The 23371-nt window shown below is 37.2% G+C and overlaps 1 protein-coding gene across 1 annotated transcript in view; it reads right to left on the reverse strand.

The window, feature by feature from the left end:
- The window catches only part of LOC114049980 (pecanex-like protein 2), a 369169-nt gene that overhangs the window by 157903 nt on the left and 187895 nt on the right, over window positions 1-23371 (reverse strand). Inside the window, exon 20 of the mRNA XM_027871475.1 lies at window positions 36-177. Within this exon, the coding sequence (XP_027727276.1) occupies window positions 36-177 (142 nt within the window). The remainder of the gene's footprint in view (window positions 1-35; window positions 178-23371) is intronic.

The following is a 23371-nucleotide window of genomic DNA, read 5'->3' on the forward strand; positions in this document are numbered from 1 at the left end:
TACATTATTATGGGATTAAACCATTATCTACTTACTGGCCACCAAGTCTCCTATAATTGCTAATAGAAAATGCATCAATAGTGAGGGCATTCAAAATTATTGCTGGGTACAAGATGTATTTCTCCAAACACTGAAGCCAGACATACAGCCTTTCAAACCACATCAGATGGGCAACATCTGGGGAAAAGAAAGAAAAGCAAACAAACTCAGAACCTCCATTTGCTAAATTAGTTATTTGCAGGAGCATATTATATAAACATGATATAGCTTGAGGTCAAAAGATGTTGATTGAGAATCCTAGACAGAAGTCACAACTTCATTTATCTTACTCAAATAGATCTGTGATTTTATCACACTGAATGTTTCCGACAATGAAGCCAATTGCCACCCATCCATGCATGTACAACCTGTATAACTCATATCCGTGTTCTCTCATCAATTTGCCATGGGGCATCCACCCAACATTGTGGAATGCTTCCTCACTTTCTTCTACAATCTCAAGAACACCAGAGGAGCACCTGAGCTGTCTATATATTGTCCTTCTTCCTGGTTGTGTGATGAGCCCGTCTTTTTTCCATTACACATTTCCATGATGATATTTTTTATTCCCATTCTCCTTTTATCTTTGTCAGTTTGTTCTATGTTGCAGCCTGCTCACATGCAGCATAGGGTTTCTCCACTGCTCAATGTGATATTCAGACTCCATTGGAGACTTGTATGCTATGTCTTGTAGCCATACAATAAAACTATTATAAATTATTATATTAGTATTATATATGTTATAATATATGTTATTAGGAGATGGGCCTTTGTTTCTGGGAGTCTGGAGTCATTAAAGGAGCTTTGTAATTTCATAAAGGCAATCAATTCTGTTCTTCTCTTTTTGATTAATTAATTCTGAGATTAACTCATTGTTCATTTGTATTGTCTGTCCTAGATATACATACTAACGAACGATTTCTATAGGCTGTCTATCTGTCATAATCTGGAAAATAGATATTCTTCATGTATTTGGTCATTTCCATGTGGGTGGTCAGGCCATGAATCTTAAGGTGAGCAAACATTAATCCTGCTTCTGTATTGTAGTCAGATCATTTTAGGTGTTCTGATTAATAAAGAGTATTTCCTCCTAATTAGCAGTTGTCCTTCTATATTGCTCAACTGAGATGCTATCTCTTTTACCAAGTTGAAAAATTTTAAGTTGTGTGTGTGGTTCAACTCAAATTTAATTCAAATTGAATAAATATGGAAACCACTGTGCTAGGTTCTGTGGCTATAAAGACAGATACAGCAATGACATAGCGTTAAGTAGATTTCAATTTAATAAAGGGGAATGGAAAGAAATAAGCATTTACATAGTGCCTACTATGTTTCACACACTGTGCTAAGCATATTATGTTATTTGATCCTCCAACAACTCTGGGAGGTAGATACTTCTACTGACCTCATTTTACTATTGAGGAAACTGAAGCAAACAGAGGTTAAGTGACTTGCCCAGAGTTACACAACTAGTTAGTGTCTGAGGTCAGATTTGAACTGAGGTCTTATCTGACACCAGACCCGGCATGCTTTGCACCGTGCCACGTAGCTACTGCTAGTTGGAGCAGGGAGCTGAGTCCAGAAATGCATAGGAAGCACTGTTTATCCTCTAAGGAATAAATAGAAAGAAAAAAAAAAGAGTCAGAATGAATACTTTTTCCAGAAAGCATGTGACAGTCAACTGTCCTATGGTTCTACTCGCCACTGTTGTGACTGCCCAGATCAAAACTCCCTTCTAGGGCTACTAGTCCCAAATATGGAATGTGAGCTCCTTGAAGGCAGAGAATGTTTTACTTTGGTATTTATGTCCCCATCAACTAGTATAATGCCTAGAATGTGATAGGTTCTTAATAAATGCTTTTTCATTCATTCAGAATGACAGTGAACATTTAAGATTTGCGCCTTAGCAAAAAAATTTTAAAATGCTGCATTAAACTACTAACTTCTGATTCTACTAAAGCCTTATCTCCATGTTTCACTATGCTGGAGAAGTAACCCTGGGTTTATATAGGTGAGGCTAAATTGTGCTGATAAATGTTTATCATTTTAAAGTTTAATCTGCAATATTATCCATCACTTTCTTTGGTTTAGATAATCAGCAAAACAATAAATCCAACCCTGATTTGTAGCACCTGCCAGTTTCCAAGTTGTAGATGCTCACAGTGAAAAGGTAATAATCAGCTCTCGTGAATCAGTTTGAGCTGACTCCAGCACACCCTTGGAATCAAGAAGACCACAAACTTATGAAATAGGCAGCAGGCAGTGTGTCTGTCATACAATGACCAGTCCAGCTAAGTTTAGAAAGGCTTGTTTTCATAAAGTTGGCCTCCAGATATTGATTTTATTTTTGTCTAAAGAAATTCAAGGAGACTAAAAAAACATGGAACTATTATAGTCATCATCAGCAAAACATATAATCACACTGATAAAATCACAAATATTTCAAAGTTCTGCAGATTATTATATGCGTTAGAAATAAAAAAGAATAGGGAGCAAAGGATCAGAAAATAAAGGCCAGTATAATAAAAACAGTTTAATTAAAGTGCCTAAATATTAGAAGCTTTGTTAGCTCACTCATCATCTAAAAAAGAAAAAAAGATGTTGGAAGACAAGCAATATTATCCCTATTTTTAAATTGTTAACATACAGCTATGCTACCTGAGAAATAAACAACTAGACAATATAACTTTAACTTTATCAAGACCTGATAGGTGTTAAAAAGATGGGCACTGTTTGCAGGAAGCAGCTTGTCATCATTGAAATTTCAGGACAATTTCCCAGACATGATGCAGCTCATACTCCCCTTCCTATACACTTCTGGGCTCCGCTTATTGTCCATTGAAATGGACATATGATAAACAGACATAAGACATGTGTAACAATCACTCAATGAGCTGCTCATCCACCAACATGGCATCATTTGGGCAATGTTTACTTTGGCCCCATTTAAATTATAACACGTAGGTCGGAATTAGATTGTGGGGTTCTTTAAAGGACAAAAAAAGAGTTTGCATTTTACTCCAAAGGTGATGGGGAGGCATTAGAGCTTCCTGAGGAGAGGACTGATATGGTAAGACCTGAACTTTAGGAATAGCAGTTTGGCTGCGACGTTGAGGACAGAGTGGAGATGAGAGATAATAGAAGCCAAGAGACCAGTTAGGAGCTATTCCAATAGTCCAATTGAGAAGGGATAAGAATATGAATAGAGTGAGAGAAGAGGACAGATACCAGAGATGTGAAGATGTGCAAATGACAAGATTTGGCAACTGATTGGATCTGGTGGATTTGTAAGAATTAAGATTTGAGGGTGACTCCTAGGTTGGAAACCTAGATGATTGGGAGAATGGTAGTGCTCATTACAAAAAAAAAGTTAGGAGGAAGGGTAGATTTAGGAGGAAAGATAAATTCTATTTTGGACATGTTGAGTTTGAGATGCCAGCGGGACAATGTATTAAGTGAGCAGTTGTAGAAACAAGACTGTAACTCAGAAGAGAGATGGAGTCAGATTGTGTCAATTTAGAAGTCTTCTACAGAGCAGAGAAACAAACTGAATTCATGTGAACTGATGAGATCACTAAGAGAGAGAGAGTGGAAAGAAGACAGATGAAAGTGCCTAGGACAGAGTCTTGCTGCTTACCCATGCATAGGGACCAAGATACTGATGGTAAATCTGCCTGAGAAGGATCAATCTGTTGGGCAGGAAGAGAGCCACGATAGAGTAGTGTCACAAAAAAACAATGGAGGAGATGCGCCTCCTTCCTGAATAGTCTTTCTTTGGTGTCTGTGACACTGTTCTATCTCTTGGTTCTACTCTTACCTCTCTGACCACTCTTCCTTAGTTTCCTTTGCTGGGTCATCCTCTTACTCCCACCCACTAAATGTGGGTGTTGCCCGAGGACTCTGACCTGGGTCCTCTTCTCTTTCAACATTCTTTCCCTTGCTTATCTCATCAGCTCCCAAGAGTTCATTTCTTTTCAGGTGACATCCAAATCTAAATATCTAGCCTTAATCACTCCACTGAATTCCAGTTTTTTTTTTAAGGCAATTGGGGTTAAGTGACTTGCCCAAGGTCACACAGCTAGTAAGTGTCAAGTGTTTGGTCTGAGGCCAGATTTGAACTCAGGTCCTCTTGACTTCAGGGCCAGTGCTCTATCCACTGTGCCACCTAGCTGCCCCTGAATTCCAGTTCTGTAGCATGAAATGTCTCCCCCGGATGTTCCATAGGCAACTCAAACTCAGCATGTCCATAATAGACTCATTATATTTCCCTCCAATGTATCTTTTCTTCAACTTTCCCCAGATCTATTAATGGCACCACCATTTCCCCACTTTTTCCAAGTTTGCAGTTCTGGCGGTATTCCTGATTTCTCAAAGTCCCTCAGCCTCCATATCCAACGAGTTCCTAAATCTTATCAATTCTATGTCCACAAGAGTTCTTGCATCTTATAGCCACTGCTGTTATTGTTTAGTAGTTCAGTTGCATAGGACTCTCCATGACTCCATGGATGTTGTCCATGGGATTTTCTTGGTAAAGACACTGGAGTGGTTTGCCATTTCCTTCTCTGATGAGTCCCTCTCTTACAGATGAGGAACTCAGGCAAATAAGGGTTAAGTGACTTGCCCAAGGTATTACAGCTAGCAAGTGTCAGAAGCTAGATGGGACTCAAATCTTCCTGACTCCAGACCCAGTGCTCTATTCACTGCACCACCTAGCTGCCTCCCTTATAGCCAATATCACAGTTCAAATTCTTGTTCCCTCTTCCCTGGACTGTTAGAATAACCTCTTGATCGATCACTTTGCCTATAATCTCTTCCCTCCTCAATCCATTCTCCATCCACATGACAAACTGAAATTCCTAGAATGTGGATCTATATCATAATTCCTTTCACCCTTCCTTCACACCAAATATTTAATTGTTTCCTTCTGTCCCTAGGATAAAATACAAAATCCTTAGCCCAGCATTTAAAGCACTCCACCGTCTGATCCGTTCTTCCCTTTTCAGTCTTAATTATATCAATCCTCTTCTCATCCAGACAAGCTGGCCCGCTTGTTGGTCCCCATATATGGTATTCCATCTCATACCTTAGTTTCTCTACACAAGTAGCCCTCCCCTTCCCCCACCTGCACTGTCCAGAATATGTTTCTCTCTTCACTTTCATCTCATAGAATCCCAAGCTTCCTTCAAAGCAAGCTCAGGGTACCACCTCCTGTGTGAGGCCTTTAATAACTAATGTTAACTATTAGCATTCTATCTTGAAAATGTTTTATATTATTTTTGTATATCTTTTGCCTTTACTTACTTGTATAAATAATACATTCTCCCGGAAGAATATAAGCTCTTTAAGGGTGAGGACTGGCTTTTGCTTTGTTTTGTTTTTGTCTTTGCTTCTCCAGAACCTACTGTAGTGCCTTAAACATAGTAGGTGTTTAACAAATATTTATTAAGATTATTAATTTCAAAACACCCATGTGAATGAGTTATGCTATTTGAAACTGGTAGGGAAAGAGGAGGCATAACTAGATTTTTAATCTCTAGATGTTGAAAAGAATTCGATTTTAATTTAATATAAAGAAAAACTTCCTAACAATGAGAGCCCAAAAGTATTCCAAAGCTGTCCTAAAAGACTGCTTCAGGAGGTTTTAACAGAGTTCTTCAAGGGAAGGCTGAGTGACTACTTTCTAAAGATGCTATAGAGAGAATTTCTATTCAGGTGCAAACTGGACTGGCTAACCCCTGAGATTAGAGGACCATAGCATAATAAATATAAAAGAGGGCTAGTGAGTGGAACCTCTGTGTGCTCAAATAAAGCAATCATTCACATGGAAGAGGATGGAGAGTCTGCTTCTGGAAAGGTATGACAACATGTAATGAAAGTGCCTTGTTCCCTGATTTGGGATCTATGCAGATATTCTGTAACTAGTTCTAGTCTGCTAGCTATATAATGAAGAGGAGCCTTTTTAATTGGCTGCATGGCCAAAAATGGGCTGCATTCAGAAAAAGCATGTCATCATGCCTCTTTGGCAACAGATTCCCCAATCTCTTCCACATGGGAAATTGTATTAGCTGAACATGCTGATGTCTTCTCAACAGCCACCCATTATACATATTTAAAATTGGAATGGATCTTGGAGTTCACGTTCTATTCCACTGTCACATTTTATAATTAGAAAATTGATGCACACAGAGTTGAAATAACTAGGCTTATATAGAGATAGTAATTGGAGAGCCTAGATTCCAAAATAACTAAAAATCCTTTCTCTTGAACATATTCCATCTCTGTAATTCTGTGAATAGGTTGATCTAGAAACATTTGTAAATCCCATCCTTAAAAAAACCTTCATTTAATCCATCCATCTTCACTTCCTATATTCCTATACACATCCTATTGGCTAAACTCCCTGAGAAGGCCATTTAGTGATTCTCCCACTTCCTTTCCTCTAAGTTTTCACTGCAGATGTGGGCAGTAGCCTCTTCTATCAACTCTGATTGCAATTCCAGATATTCTAATCTTTCCAAGTTCATAAAGTCATTACCTGATTAATCAGTAGCAGTGGAAGAAAAGAAACTCTCTTCCTCCCACAAGGGCAATTCCCTCTCAGGGGTCCTTCACCACAGGATCCTTTACCATTCAACTGAATGACTACTAGAAAGCTTGATTTCTGACTGGCTTGCTGTCTTATACAGAGGCCCAGAAGCTTGTTTGATTTTTTTTTCCAGTCAAACATAAGACATTTCCCGTGAGGAATCATCTGTCTTCATCCAATGATCAAATTTCCTCACCCCTTCCATTGGTTCAGGGCTTGTTCACATTTAGTTTATACCATTGCTTGATTGATTGAGTCAATCCAACTATCTGGACCTTCTGTAATTAGAATAATTTGAGCAGGACTAGAAACCCTGACCTTTACAAATGAATGACCTGAGTAGCCTTGTCATTAATGGTGTAAAAATTGACACTCTACTTCAGAAATCTGGGCCTCAGTGTCCCATGCAACAAAAAGGAGAAATGCCTCCTACCCAATTCACCAGAATTTTGTGGTTGAGATCCCATGGAAGAAGTAAAATAAAATGGACGGGTCAAGAAAAAAAGGTTGCTTGCTTTACATAGGACAGCAGGAAAAGAATGGTTGGATTTCAGATAATTAATGGCATGAGAATTAGAGTATTATAGGAAAACACAATAATTAACACAAGAAATAGAAGGGATGCAATAGAAATTTTATCAAAGAAAGCAACTCAAATAATTGAGATGATTTTAACAACTCATTATAACTCACATGAAGTGAAATGAGAAGAAAAAGAGGTAGAAAACCATGAAGAAGAATGTTGGACAGAAAAATTCTATATTTGGGTGTGTTTGGTGATTAATATATATTTTCCCACATGATAAATTTAGAAATAGATTGTTTTTTATGTAATGAGTTAAGAGTAAATCATTTTAAAAGGAATGGATGTTGACTTTGTATGTGATATCAGCTGCCTCCATAAGTACTGCATATATTTTATATAGGGGTTCAAGAAGGCCTCTAATTCTTCATCTGTAAAATGAGTTGTTTGGTTGTTTCAAACTTTTCCTGATCATATTTGGGGTTTTCTTGGCAAAGATATCAAAGTGGTTTGCATTTCCTTCTCTAGCTCATTTGAAAGATGAGGAAGTGAGGCAAACAGGGTTATGTGATTTGCCCGAGGTCACACTGCTAGGAAGTATCTGAGGCTGGATTTGAACTCGGGTCTTCCTGATTCTAGGTCTGCCACCCTGTCCATTGTGCCACCTAGCTGCCTCTATTTCACAGTTTTCCAGTTTACTCATTTCTCACCTCACCTGAGCTACACATAGATCATATTCTTGATCTTGCTATCATTCACAAATTTTCCACTTCCATGTTAAAATGGAAATTCCTTTATCTGATCACAATCAGTTTTCTTTCCACCTCTTTCTCTGCCTTGCAATCTCAAATCCTATTCTTTTATTGTCATTGTGACCTCCAATTCCTCCACCACTCAGGTCCTGTCCTGGGTCCTCTTTCCCTTCTATAGTATTTTACTTAGTGACCTCATCCGCTCCTATGGATTCAATGACCATCTCCATGCAGATAATACACAGGTCTGTTTATCCACGCCCACCTCTCACCTGACCTCCAGTCTCCCATCTCCAACTAGACATTCTATAAACATTTTAGACTCCCTACCTCCTCTTACTAATGTTATTACCTTGAACATATTAATTAATCTAAACATCAATTTCTTCACCTGTAAATTGTTGTGCAGGTCAAATTTATGTAAAGCACATTACAATTGCAAAGTGCTATATAAAAGTATTTTTTAAAAATATTTTAGAATGTAAGCTACTTCAGAGGCAGTGTAGAATAGTGGATAGAATGCTGGACTCGGACACAGAATGGGTTCAAATTCCTCTTCTGATATTCACCAGCTGTGTGTCATTGTTGAGTTGTTTCAGTCGTGTCTAACTCTTTGTGAGCCCATTTTGGGATTTTTCTTGGCAAAGATACTGGAGTGGTTTGCCATTTCCTTCTCCAGCTCATTTTACAGATGAGGAAACTGAGGCAAGCAAGGTTAAGGTTGCCCAGGGTCACACAGCTAGTAAACGTCTGAGGCTGAATTTGAACCCTTGAAGATGAGTCCTCCTCATTCCAAGCCCAGTTCTCTATCCCCTGCTCCTCCTAGCTGCACAGCTATATGACTATGGGGAAATCATGTTACCTTGCTGAGTTTCAGTTTCTTGATTTCTAAAATGAGGGGATTAGATTTGATGGAAGCAAAATCCCTTCTACCACTAATTCTATGACTGTGCCTTTGCGTCTTTTGTCTTTGTATCTCCAGGACCTACACAATTCCTGCCACATAGTAGGCACTTAACACCTCATAAATTAATGAGTATTGGCCAAAGAAGTTCTCGTAGGTATATTAAAAAAAAAACCCAAAACTTATGTACTTTTTTTGTTCTAAAATAGAGGCAATTATAAATCAGTCTTACTTCAATACTATTTTATTTTTCTCCTTTTTCTATTTAGGCAGAGATCCTCAGGATTAAAATAGGTCTTCTTATCAAAAACAATCATCTTCCTTACAAAAATGTATCATCTAAGATCCACCAACATTCATTTACCCGTTCAGACAAGTATCCTTTATGCTGGACAAATATCTGCAATAAAATTTTAAAGGAAGAGAAAGGTAGGCCAACCTGCTGCACATTTATATTAGAAATCCTTTTGAACTGAAAATAAATTTCCAAGGACTCCTCAAAGCAGATTGACAGATTGGGGCTATTTAGATGGGGGCAGTCAAGTTTTACATCCTGATTTTTGAAAGCTGCTGAATTAGCTTTTAATTTTTTTTTTTAATTTTCCCCCATGAGTAGAGAGAAGACTGATTTGAGAGGAGGGGAATTATGTTATTTAAAGTCAACCAGGATTTACTTACTAATATTAATTAAAAAAAAAAACACAAGGTTCTCATAAAAATTGCAGCTGATCCAGCCAAGTAATCCTAATGCAATGAATTTCAAACAAAGTAAAGGCTTCTAGTAATATTTGTATAAGTCACCCTTTCCTTCCTAGTGTAAGCTCCTTGTGGAGTGTAGATGTTTAGTTATTTCTTTGTATTTCCATCAGTTAGTTAAGTATTTGGTACAAAGGAGGAATTAACAAACACTCACTGAATGAACAAAAGTTCCAAAGTTAAAATGAAATTCTACTCTTCACAAAATTTTCAATTATGAATGAAAGAAAATGCATTTTTAAAGAGCTTACTTTGTGCCAAATACTAGGGAAAGTGCTGGAGATACAAATATGAGAGTGAAACAATCTCTACCCTTACGAAGATTACATTCTAATTGAGGGAGAAAATACACAAAGGTGAATGGTATCCAGGGAAGGGAATTTTGGTTTGGGAAATTGCAAGAATTAATGGTAGAACAACAGAGCAGTCCACTGATAAACTCTTTGCAAAAGCAAAAGGATAGTTCATTTAATTACGGTCTTAGAGACAGAGGTGGAAGGGAAAAGTAAATGGTAATTCAGAGTGGAAAATGACTGGAGGAATACATGTGCCCAGGCAGCTCCTGCACAGTATCAAACAACTATTAATCAATAAACATTTATTAAGCATCTAGTACGTGTCAGGTGTGTGCTAAGTGCTTGGGTACAAAGACAAAGCTAAACAGCCTTATTATTAAGTCCTATTAGACTCTCTTGATTGTCATTTTACTACTATTATTATTTTTTAGACAATTGGGGTTAAGTGATTTGCCCAGGGTCACACAGCTAGTAAGTGTCAAATGTTTGGTCTAATGATGGATTTGAACTCAGGTTCGCTTGACTTCAGGGTTGGTGCTCTATCCACTGCACCACTTAGCTGCGTCTTGATTGTCATTTTACCACAGGTGCTTAAGAGAAGAGAGTCAGTGAGGTATATGGAGTGATGGGCCTGGAGTCAAGAAAAACTGGGCTTATATCCTTTCTCTGATTCTAACTAGTTGTGTGCCCAACTCACTGACTTTTCAGAACTAATGCAGGTTATCAGGCTGTGATCTGCATTGCTGAAGGGACCTCTCACTTAGATGAAATCATATCATTGACCTTCTTAAGGGAAGGTTTGGTTTTATATACAACTCTTATTCTTTTAAAGGGGATAGGAAGATTCTTCACTAGAGTGTATTCAGATAGAATTGAATTTAAACACTATCACAATAACCTATATCAAGGATGATTAAGGCTCTGAATCTGTCAAGAAATGACAGTCAGTCTTCTGCCTAGAAGCAAAAGCAAGATGATAGGTGAAAAGTAGCCAAGTAGCATAACACAGGCTTTTTGAAGAGATTAAAAAACAACCCCAAAATCAAAACTGACAGAGAACTGGGAACTACCTCCTGAGTTACTGAAATGTTCCTTGTTTTTTTTTTTTTAATAGCACCTGCATTCAGCAGCTACTAGAAGAACTGAGCCTTCGATCCAGTTATAATACACAATTCAACTTTATCTGACAGCCTCCGGCACTGTGGGAAAAATTACGGTGATGACCGTTAGTATCTAAATGTAATATAAAAGCAACCACATACCCTACTGATTAATGTAAAAAGTAGGTTTGTTGAATTCTAGATAAGAAAATGCAAGCTGAGAGAACAATTTGTTTTAAACTGTATATGAAAATAGACGTGTGTGTGTGTGTGTGTGTGTGTGTGTAGTGTTCTGAAGAATGAATTACAGAATCAATTAGTAGGACCTCAGTGGGCATTTACTCTAACCCATGCCTGAAACATGAATTCCTGCTATAATACTACAGAATCACAGAATCTCCAAATTGGAAGGAACTCAGAGGTCATCTGGTCCAACACATAATTGACTAAGAATCTTGTTTCCACCACACTCAACAAATAAGCATCCCTAATTTGTCTGCAAATTTCTAGTGAGGGTAAAACTCACTACCTCCAGAGACACCACAATCCAATTTGGTATAGCTCTAACAGTTGGGAAGTTTTTCATTACCTCAAGCTGAAACCCATCTCTGCAACTTTAGCCATTACTCCCAGTTCCACTCTCTGAGGTCAGGCAGAACTAACTCTAATCCTTCCTTGGCATAATTATAACTACCACCTACAGTGCTTTAAGGTTTGCAAAGTATTTTACAAAGTCTCATTTTACCCTCACAACAACCCTGCAAGACATTATTATTATTATTATTATTATTATCATCCCCACTTTACAGATGAGGAAACTGAGGCAGGCAGTGGTTAAGTGATTTGCCCAGGGTCACATGGCTAGTAAGTATTTGAGTTCAGACTGGTCTTCCTGACCCCAGGTCCCATGTTCTATCCATTTTGCCACCTAGCAGCCTTCCAAATATTTTAAGTAAATTATCTTGTACCCCCTTAAGTGTTCTCTTCTCCAGGCTAAACAACCCCCATTCCTTTGACAGAGTTTCATATATCATAATCTCGAGTCTCCTCACATCTTGGGTAACCTCTTCTAAATACTCTCCAGATCATCAATGTCATTCCTAAAACATTAAAACTAAAACCATATACAAGATATTGTCTGACCAGAGGACAGTATAGTGGGACTGCCATTTCCCCAGTCTAAGATACTCTTTACCTCTTAATTTAAGCTAAGATAAAAAAATGACCATAATTAGTCTTGACCATAACTATGAATAGAGAATGTTCTTGGAATGCCAGTCTGCTCCTTGTAAGGTAGACATTACCTCACTGGTCCTCTACCTCCCCTCAAAGGAAGTGTGCATTGCTAAAGGGTGTGCCAGCATGCCCACCATGCTAGCTTATGGTATTGACTCTTTCAGTCTATTAAAATTCTCTGAATTTTTCAAGTTTCCTACTGTCCAGCCATACTTTCCCATGCTTGTGCTGTTCATTCCTTCAGCTCAAGTGTAAGACTTTATATTGTCCCTAGGCTGTTTCTTCTTATTCAGCCCAACATTCTTAACCCATTTGACAAATACAATCCAACTCTTATTTTATGACCTCCTGTGAGAACTGACAAAGCATTGTTGCATTCCTTTTTCTTTTTTTTTTTCTTCAAACAGCTGGAATAGGAAATTTCTTTGTTGAGCTGAAATCTATCTGCATATAACTTTCAAAGACTGGTCTCAGTCCTGCTTTCTGGGCCAAGGTCAAAGAAGTCAGATCCATCTTCCACTGGTAAAGGATTCCTTAGAACATAGTTCTAAAAGGGTTGAGCTGAGGGGCAATGAGGTATAGTGTAGAGAATTTGATTCAGGAGACCTGGGTGTTATCCAAGGTTCTGCTGCTTAAAGATTGTGAAAACCTGGGTGGGTCATTTAATTCTAGGCTACCTCTTATCTGTATAATGGAATAATAATACTCCTTGCTGAGCTAGCTGCAGAATCCACTCACCTAGCTCCATGAAGGGTTAGCTGTGACCAGAAGAAGCTGGAGCTCCTTGCCAATGATTCCACAGCTTAGAATAGGGAAAGCACCAGTTCTGGTTCACACTGCCCTGGGCTGAGTAGAAATTCCAAGCCTACCTGGATCCTTAGTCAAATCTCCTGTGCTTTGACTCCTAGGTTCAGAATCCTCCCCTCCAGCAGAGTTTCTGTCTTTATGTAATGAGTTGTGCTTTGGGCTCTATTTTGCCTGCTCAAAAAAGAGTGTCAGTAGATAACTAAAAACAAACTCAACCTATACATGCCGAAAACTCCTGGGTCCAGATTGTTCCTATATCTTAGGAGATTTCTAGTATTCGGGAGAATGTCAGGCTTGTAGCCATTTGGGAGATGTTTGATATGTTTATTATGCATTGTATTATCTAGTCATGATAGGCTATTTATTTGCTTATTGATTGGATGCTAAGTGTAAACATTGTATGCAGTATCCAAATATTCTTATCCTTTTCTGTGTAAAGTTGACACCATTATGTCAAGGTCATATGATTACTTCTCAGTAAAAGACAGAAAGCCAACGCAGAGGAGGGACTTGTTGGCCAGTGAGTAGGGGTTCAGAGCAAAGTTCTGCAAATCCACACATCCCTAGACAATGAGTCTGCGTTGTCTCACAGAGATGGGCAAAGCTGAGGAAAGGTCATTGCATCTCTGGGAACCATAGAAAGCATAAACTTAATTGAAAATGAGTCTGTGCTGCTACATAGAGATAGGCAAAGCTGAGGAAAGAAGGTTACTGTTTCAGCCATACTTTCCCATCTCTGGGAAGCACAAAAAGTATGACTCCCCTGCCTTTTGGCCCCAGCCAAGTGTGTACACTTTGGGGGTAGACACGGAACTCCCCAGTGAATGGCTATCAGCGCCATCTGGTGGTTAATTAAAAAAATAAATATAATGGAATGGAAGGTGGCGTAATAACGGGGTAATCAGGAGAAGCTTCTGAGAGGAAGATGCATTTTAGCTGAGACTTGAAGGGATTTTGGAGTACTACGAGGAATAGGTGATAAAGGAGATAATTCTAGGCATTTTAAAGTAACAGATGCTATAGAGAATGTTGTGTCTGTGGGGAGTAGCAAGTAATACATTTGTTTGGAATATATAGTGTGTGAGGCATGAAGGGGAGTTATGTGAAATCTGTCTAGAGTGATAGGCTGACCTAAATTATGAAAGGCTTTAGATGCTAGAGGAATTTGTATCTGATCTTAAAAGCAAGAAGCACTTATATGCCCTGAAGCTTCAGGAGCAGGTGAGTGATATAGTCAAAACCTTGCTTTAGGAAAATCAATATGGCAACTGAATGAAGGATGGATTGCAGAAAGGGGAGACTTGAGGCAGTGAGACCAATTAGAAAGCCATTACAATAGTCCAGGCAGGAGGTGACGAGGGCCTGAACTAGGGTGGTAACTGTATGCATTGAGGGGAAGGGATATATGGGAGATATTTTGTAGAGGTAAAATTGATAAGACTTGGCATTTTACAAGAGATATTCTGATCCCCAGTGCAAAAGGTTCTGCCACCACCCTTTATATACAGGGTGTTCCAAAAGTCTTGGTTGCAGTTTTAAGCAATTAAGGCTTATATATAGACTGTATAGACACATATATGTCTATTACTTATGAGAATTATGCATGTATGTTCTATGTAAATTCAAGATTAATATTGTACTTACTCAACACACATTGAATGGTGGAAATGAATAAGTCTGCAACTCTGAATTCTGAAACAAATACCAAACTTGATTTTCTTATAGGGTAACTATTAAAAAAATGGACAAGAATGAACACTTATATGCTAAACTTGTTTTCTCAGGCCCAACAATGTTTCAGATTTCATAGAAAATGAGGTTAAAAAAAACCCCTTAATTACAGTGCTTCCATGTTATGTTTTCAGTAATACCCTAATGCAAGAGAAACCATGAAAATACATTATTTTAGCCTTATTACTTCTTTTGCCACTGAAATATTATGCCCTTGAGAAAAAGAAAGAAAACCAATTCTGTCATTTACAAGTTCATACGTGAGTTATTATAATTAAACACTGTAACTTTTCCTAAAGGGTTTGCACATTCTTTAAATGCTTGGGCTACTGAAATAAGCTTTCTCCACAGTTTAAGTGAAAGAAAGCTCAAAACATTGCAATCTTTTCTTAAAGAAGTATATTTTCTCCATCAAAGACATTTGATTTAGTTTCACAGCTACAGCAAGACAGATTTTCCTGTTTTATTATGGCTGGTCAGAGCCTTGAGCAGATCAGTATGAGTTCATCCTTACATCTGATCTTATTTTGGTCCCTGGGGCACCTAACTCCAGGATAGTAACTCTTACAAATAGATTTAAGATCTGAGGGCTGTCACCCATCACTTTATCATAGGTAACATCTCTGTTCTATGAATATTTTCTGCTCCTATTTTTCTTGCAAGGTCAAATCCCCAGATTCTAAATCCTCAGCACCAAGTATCCATGCATGATGGGATTTAAGCTAAAACATGTCCTTCACTTCCAAAATTAGTAGTTTTGGAATTTATAAGTATAAAAGAAACCTTCTTTCAATTCAATTCAATAAGAACTTAGTAAGTGACCACTACTCTGTAAACAGAATCATGTTGGGTCCTGGGCTATAAAGAAAGAAACAAAACCAGAAATCCTTGCCCTCAAGAACTTACTTTTCTACTAGGAGATATAACATTTACAAAATTAGAGAAAAATATTTTAAGAGAACTAACAGCTAAGGGATTGAGAAAAGACTTCCTATAGGAGGTGGCATCTGAAATAAATCTTAAAGGAAGCTAGACATTCTACTGTAAGATTTGTGAGTGAGGAAAAGGTGCATTCCAGACACAGGGGTATAGCTTGGTCAAAGGCATGGAATGAAAAGCTGAAACACTGAATTCAGGGAGCAATGAGTAGGCTGAAACATAGGATATACGAAGGGGAATAACGTGAAATATGTTGGAAAGATCAACTAGAACCAGACTGTGAAACGCTCTAAAGGATCTTCCAGTAACAGAATAGGAAGCCTGGTCATCACAGAATGTTACAGCAGGAAAGCACTTTAAAGAGCATCTCATCTCACCCCATTATTTTACTGTTGAGAAAAATGGTGATGAAATGATTTAACCAAGGTCAGTCAACAATTGGCAAAGACAGGCCAAGTGCCTGAGGCTTCTGATTATCAGCACATGGCTCAAAGATTTGGTTTTTGCTTGTTCTTCTTAAAAATGTGAATCTCTAACTAGAGATGGTAACAGGTTTATTCATAATATGATCAATGAAGCAGTAATAGTATTTGCACCAAATCACATTTAATCACTTATCTGCCAGAGGTTGTAAATTTAAAGCAAAATGGGGCCTTAAAAGTAATTTAATTCATCATATTCATCTTATAGGTGGGAAAACTGAGGCCCAAAAAGATGGAGTGATTTGTCCAAGGTAACACATGTAATAAGTTGTAGAGTTAGATTTAATAATTATAATTATTATCTGCTATTTACATTGCACCTTATAATTCACAAAGTATTTTACAAAAAACTCATTTTATTCCTACAACAACCATAGGAGGTAGGTGCTAGTATTACCCCCATTTTACAAATGTGGAAATTGAAGTCAACAAAATTTAGTGATTTTCCCAGGTTTATGCAACTACAAAGTGTTTCAGCCCAGATTTGAAGCTTGTATTTTCTGGACTACAAGTTCAGTGCTTTTTCCATAGTTCCAAATAGCTGCCTAGGTGCTCTGACTCCATAGCCAACATTTTTGTTCCTTTGTACCATGCTGCCTTCCAGGTAATCTCTGAATACTTGAAAATCATTCAGTACTTGGCTTGTATCTCTTAATGCATTTTTATGATTTATATCACAGTTATGTGAATATATATCTTATCTCCCCTAGTATATCATAAAAGCTAAAGAGAAGGGGTTGTGCCTCATTCTTCTATGTATTTCCCTATTATACACAGAATGGTATCTTACAATAAATATTTGTTAGATGAATATTTCCAATGGAAAAAAAATTTAATTTCTTTACATAATCTCTTTAGAATCTAAAAGGTATAGGTGATCTAAAGATAAATTGATAAAAGGCAGAAAGGAGGTTGAGTGAGTGACTGAATCTATGTCCATGTCCCTTTCATCATTAAAAAAAAAGTACACTGAACCTTTTTTAAACCCACAATAACAGCAGAAAAATAAAAACAAAAGAATTCCTCCCAAGGAAAGCCTCATAGAAAAGCAAGTAGAGAAACTGAAGAAGTAAGCAAACAAAAATGAGGCCTCAAAACAATAAAAGTTTATATATTTTTTAAGTGAGGAAGAATCTCAAGAAAAAAAGAATAATAAAAACGTGGTAATAAAAACTCAGTAAAGGAATGTAAGACAGAAAATTGAAAATTAGAGTTCTTACAGATTAATTCAAAATAACAAACAAGAGAATTAACTGTTTAGAATAAATCATGTTCTCTCTAAAAATAGAATGATAGAATTGGAAATGCAAAAAAAAGAAATGAAAAAAATTTCAAAAAATCAATATTTCAGTAGTTTATGATCAAATGACAAAAAACAAGGAAGACTGAGATATCCACCTGGGGAACTATAGATGCAACTTTGAAGACAGAGCTGGTGAGACATTTTCAAATTACTGGTTTTCCAGAAAAACACAATGAACCTAAAAGACTGAACATCTTATTTAAGGAAATCATTTTTCAAAGTACCCAGAATATTGGAAACAACAGGCAAAGCACAAATTAATAAAATCCATGCAATACTATCCAAAAAGAGCCCAAATATAACTCACCCAGAAATGTTCCATTTTAACATCAAATAATTTTGCAAGTAGCCATGAAGAAGCAATTAATACATCCAGAAACAATCATGCAAATCACCCAGTACTATTATTGACAAGGAATTAAAGAAAACCCTGGAATACGATAGAAGCAGTATGGGATAGTAGAAAGCATAATGGACCTGGAGTCACTGAGCTGTATTCAAACCTGGGTTCTGCCACTACTATGTATGTGATCCTGGGCAAGTCTCAAACTCTCCAAGTCTGTGTTTTATTTTTTTTTTTTGTAACAAAGGATGTTGGACTAGATGACTAAATGTTTTCTTCAAGTTCTAAATCAATCAGATTATGAATCTATGAATTACCAAAAAGCAAAAGAAACACACCATACCCCAAAATACTGGAGAAAGGGAGGTATCTCTGTAGAATACAAAGATACAAAGCTGAATATACTCAGTCTGAAAAGAAGTAGCTTCAGTGTTATAAAATCAAAAGATTAAAGATTTAGAGTTGTAAACATCCTTAGAGGCCAATGAGTCAGAACCCTTTCATTTTACAGATAAGAAAATTGAGAAAGTGACTTAAGTGACTTGCTTAGAGTCAAAAAAAGAAAAAGGATCTGAGGTGGAATTTGAACCTGGGTATACTCTTCCTCAGAAAATAAGATATGAATAGAGCCTTCAGCATGCAATTTCAAGGGTGGGCTTTTAAGGGGAAAGATAAGGCTATATTGTCCTTTGAAAGAACCACCTTATTTGTAGAACACTGAGAGATCAAAAAGAAAATATCTTTTAGCTAATCCCATCAAGGAATATCAGACAAAAATATCTTACAGTAGGGGAAAATGTACATTCAAAGGAAAAACAATCCCTATGTTAGAGAAACCTTTTAAAAACAGAGAAAGAAGTCATTCTACTAAATTTTATTTATGAGATAAACATGGTTCTAATAAACAAATGAGGAGGGATGAAAAGGGAAGGGAACTATGAGGAGCAATTACTAATGAATATTCATGCAAAGTTTTAAAATAAAATATTAGCAAATACTAAGCAACCTGTTCCCAAAATCATTCATTATAGTCAAGTTGTGCAAAGACAATTCAATATTAGAAAAAATAAATACTTAATCTTAACAATGAAATTAAAATCCCCATTTATATCAAAAAATGCAGAAAAACCTTTGACATAATGTATTAAAAACAGCAAAATCTTTCAGAATGGAAAGATATTTTCTTAAAGTGTTCAAAACATTTATCTAAAACCAAGATTCAGTATTATTTGTAATGGAGAAACACAGGAAGCTTTTCCTAAAAGATTAAGGGTAAAGCAAGGATATCACTACTTCCACTCTTAATTGAGATACTAGAAATTAGAGATATTAGAAATGCTAACCTAGGAATTAGAAAAGAAAATAGCTTAAGGGCATAAACATGGGAAAAGAAGAGGCAAGATCATCTTTATTTGAAGATGACATAATGGTTTACTTAAAAACCCTAAAGAATCAGCAAAAACTAAAATAAAATAAAATAAAAAGACAAAGAATATCTTTAGTGTAGTAACATAAAAATAAATAACCAAAATAAAACCATCAGTATTTTTGTATAGTACTAATAATTATGGGAATAATACTATAGAGAATTTCATTTAAAATAACAACAAAGTGCATAAATATCTGGGAGTTTGCCTAACCAGACATGGATAAAATCTATAAGAATATAACCACAAAACTGTTAGCACAAAAATAAAAGACCTAAGGACTTGGAATTTTTAATTTAATTTAATTGTGTCTGACTTTGTGACCCCATGGACGACACTATCTATGGGTTTTTTTTGGCACAGATACTAGAGTTTGGTGGAGCCAAGATGGCTGAGTAAAAGCAGTGACTTGCTTGAGCTCTCCCCCAAACCTCTCCAAATACCTGTACACAATGGCTCTAAACAAATTCTAAAGTAGCAGAACCCACAAAAAGACAGAGTGAAACAAATTTCCAGCCCAAGACAACCTGGATGGTTGATTGGGAAGATCTATCCCACTGGGCTGGGAGAGGAACACAGTTCAGCATGGGTGTGTAGGAAAAACAGGCTTCAGTGAACCTGGAGCAGCCCTCAGAGGACTGAATCACGGGCAGCTGTGGTGGTTTCCAGACTTCTCATCCCACAAATGCCGAAGACAACTTGGAAGGTCAGTAGGAACAGTCTGTGACCTCCGTGAGAGAGAAGCTTGGTCCAGCCCTAATATCACACATGACCCCAGGCAGCAAGTTCTTCCAGAACTTACAGTCCACAGACTAATGGGGAATCCCATGACTGATCAGAGGGGGATTGCAGGGATCTCTTTGCTGGCACTGAGGCAGGATTCTCTTGCTTTGTCCATGTTTGGATCTGTGTCACAGTTCTGGGTGGCAGTCTTGGGGTGAGGAGGAGGGCTGGCATGGTGGAGCTTGTAGTGGCAGTGAAGACGGAATCTTCCTCACAGTTTCAAGGCAGAAAAGAGTGCTTGTGGTCACTCATAGACTAGAGCACAGGCCAGGAAAGGAGTAAACACTTCACCCTTGATCATACCACCCTGGAAGAACTGAAAATTTACAGGTTTCCAGAAGTATCCCTGAAAACAACTGCACAAAACCCCTGAAGCTTGGAACAGTACATTCTCCATGCTGGAAGCAGACCCCTACCTTAACAAAGAGTTTATAACTCAAATAATTGACTGGGATTATGAGCAAACTGCACAAAAAAAGTCAGACTATAGAATCTTTCTTTGGTGACAAAGAAGATCAAAACATAAAACCAGAAGACAACAAAGTCAAAGTTCCTGTATCCAAAGCCTCTGAGAAAAATATTAATTGGTCCCAGGCCATGGAAGAACTCAAAAAGGATATTGAGAAGCAAGTAAGAGAAGTAGAGGAAAAACTCAGAAGAGTAAATGAGAGTGATGCAAGAAAATCATGAAAAATAAGTCAACAGCTTGCTAAAAGAGACCCCCCCCCAAAAAACTGAAGAAAATAAAACCTTAAAAAATAGCCCAACCCAAATGACAAAAAGAGGTCCAAAAGCCAATGAGGAGAAGAATGCCTTAAAAAGCAGAATTGGCCCAATGGAAAAGGAAGTCCAAAAGCTTACTGAAGAAAATACTTCCTTAAAAATTAGAATGGAGCAAATGGAAGCTAGTGACTTTATGAAAAATCAAGACATTGTAAAACAAAACCAAAAGAAAGAAAAAAGAATAGAAAACAATGTGAAATATCTCATTGGAAAAACAACTGACCTGGAAAACAGATCTAGGAGAGATAATTTTAAAATTATTGGACTATCTGAAAGCCATGATCAAAAAAAGAGCCTAGACATCATCTTTCAAGAAATTATCAAGGAAAACTGCCCTGATATTCTAGAACCAGAGGGCAAAATAGAAATGGAAAGGATCTACCGATCACCTCCTGAAAGAGATTCCCAAAGGAAAACACCTAGGAATATTGTAGCCAAATTCCAGAGTTCTCAGGTCAAGGAGAAAATATTGCAAGCAGCCAGAAAGAAACAATTCAAGTACTGTGGAAACACAATCAGGATAACATAAGATTTAGCAGCTTCTACATTAAGGGGCTGGAGGGCTTGGAATATGATATTCCAGAGGTCAAGAATCATCTGCCCAGCAAAATTGAGTATAATTCTTCAGGGGAAAAATGGACATTCAGTGAAATAGAGGACTTCCAAGCATTCTTGATGAAAAGACCAGAGCTGAAGATACTAGAGTTTGACATTTCCTTCTCTAGCTCATTTTACAGATGAGGAAACTGAGGCAAACAGGTTTAAGTGACTTTCCCAGAGTCACATAGCTAGTAAGTGTATGAGGCCAGATTTGAACTCAGATCTTCCTGACTCCAGGGCCAACACTTTAGTCAGTGAGCCACCCAGCTGACTGAGGACTTGGAGAGTTAATCAATGTTCATATTTGGGCCATAACAAAATAGAAGAAGTATAGTAATACCTCCTTTCTAGAGGATTCATGGTGCAATGGAAAATGTGTCAGATAGAATATGAGTTTCTTGGGAATAGGCACTTTTTCAGTTTTGTCTTTTTATCCTCATTACCTAGCATAATACTTATTATGCTTTATAAATGTTCATTCATTGATTAATGAATCTGAAGTCAGTGAGCCTGGGTTCAAATTCTGTTACAATGTGTGTATGTCTTTGGGAAAATTACTTCGCCTCCATTATACATAACATAACATAACACAATACAATATAATATAATATATTATATTATAATATAATATAATATAATATAATCACATAACATACATCATCATTACACATAACATAATCTTGGCTTTAAATAATTTGGGTTTTTTCTTTATCATTTTAAAGAAATGTCCTCAGTTACCTTATCTTTAAAATGAGAATACTGGAGTAAGTGATCTCTAAAGTGCTTTCTGACTCTAAAGCTATGATCTTAATGACATCAATTTATAGATATAACACCAAACCGATCATTTTACCAAGGGAGTACTTTAAAGAAGTAGGGCAAGGTGAGAAAATTCATAGGGAAGAATAAAAGTTCACAATTTTTAAGGGCTTAAATAACAGGAAGTAAAGGAGCTTAATATTTCAGTGTCTCAAATTTCATTACAAGGTGGTAAATATATATAAAAAATCTGGTATTGGATAAAAATAGAAAAGTAGAACAGTGGAATTGATTAGATAATCAATTTGTTCAGTAATTTTTTAGTTGTATGTAACTCCTCATGACTCCATTTGGGATTTTCTTGAAAAAGATGCTGGAATGGTTTGTCATTTCTTTCTCTGGCTCATTTTATAGATAAGGAAACTGAGGAAAACAGAGTTAAGTGATTTACCCAGGGTCACACAGCTAGTAAGCTTATGAGGTTGCATTTGAACTCAGGTCTTACTGCTCCAGGCCTGGTGCTCTATCCATTGGGCCACTTACCTGCCATAGTGTATTGCATTAGATAACCTCTAATATTTCTTCTAGTTCTAAATCTATGATCCCATAATCTCTGATAAAGTCTGACATCCAGAATCTATAGGGAATTGACATAAATCTTTTAAGAACTTTTACACCGTCCATAATTGGTCAATGGATATGCTCAAATATGTAAATGAATCTCTGAGCTCATCAATTCACAAGCTCCTTCCATAGATATAGATGACAACTCATTGACACCTGCCCATCCTGTTGGACCATTATATACGTCCTCCCAAATTTCACCACAGGGTGTCCACCTAACAAGCCTTCCTCATATTCTCTGGATGTCATCAGGGTAGAGCAGAGCACACTAGTTGTTACCCTTCCATTCTTTGCTCTCTCTATGTAACAAGCCCACCTTCTCTTTTGGTCATTCAAATTCTTCAATATCTTTTAGTCCTATTCTTCTGCAGTTTCTCATTGGTGATTTGCTACAGGCTGCTCACATCCACCATATGCCTTTTCATGACCTTCTGAATGCTGCATATCCTTAGTTCTTCAGAGGAAGGATGGTCCAGGTTTCACTGCCACATAGCAACATCAGTTTTGTATTGAAAAGATGAATTATTGCTGTCACAGGAAGCTTGAGACCAGTAAAAGTGGTTTGCTTCCCAAAAGCAACCCTGCTCATTGTCTTCAT

This window comes from Vombatus ursinus, unplaced genomic scaffold (genome assembly GCF_900497805.2).
Source record: "Vombatus ursinus unplaced genomic scaffold, bare-nosed wombat genome assembly UNPS02014798.1, whole genome shotgun sequence".
Lineage (NCBI taxonomy): Eukaryota > Metazoa > Chordata > Mammalia > Diprotodontia > Vombatidae > Vombatus > Vombatus ursinus.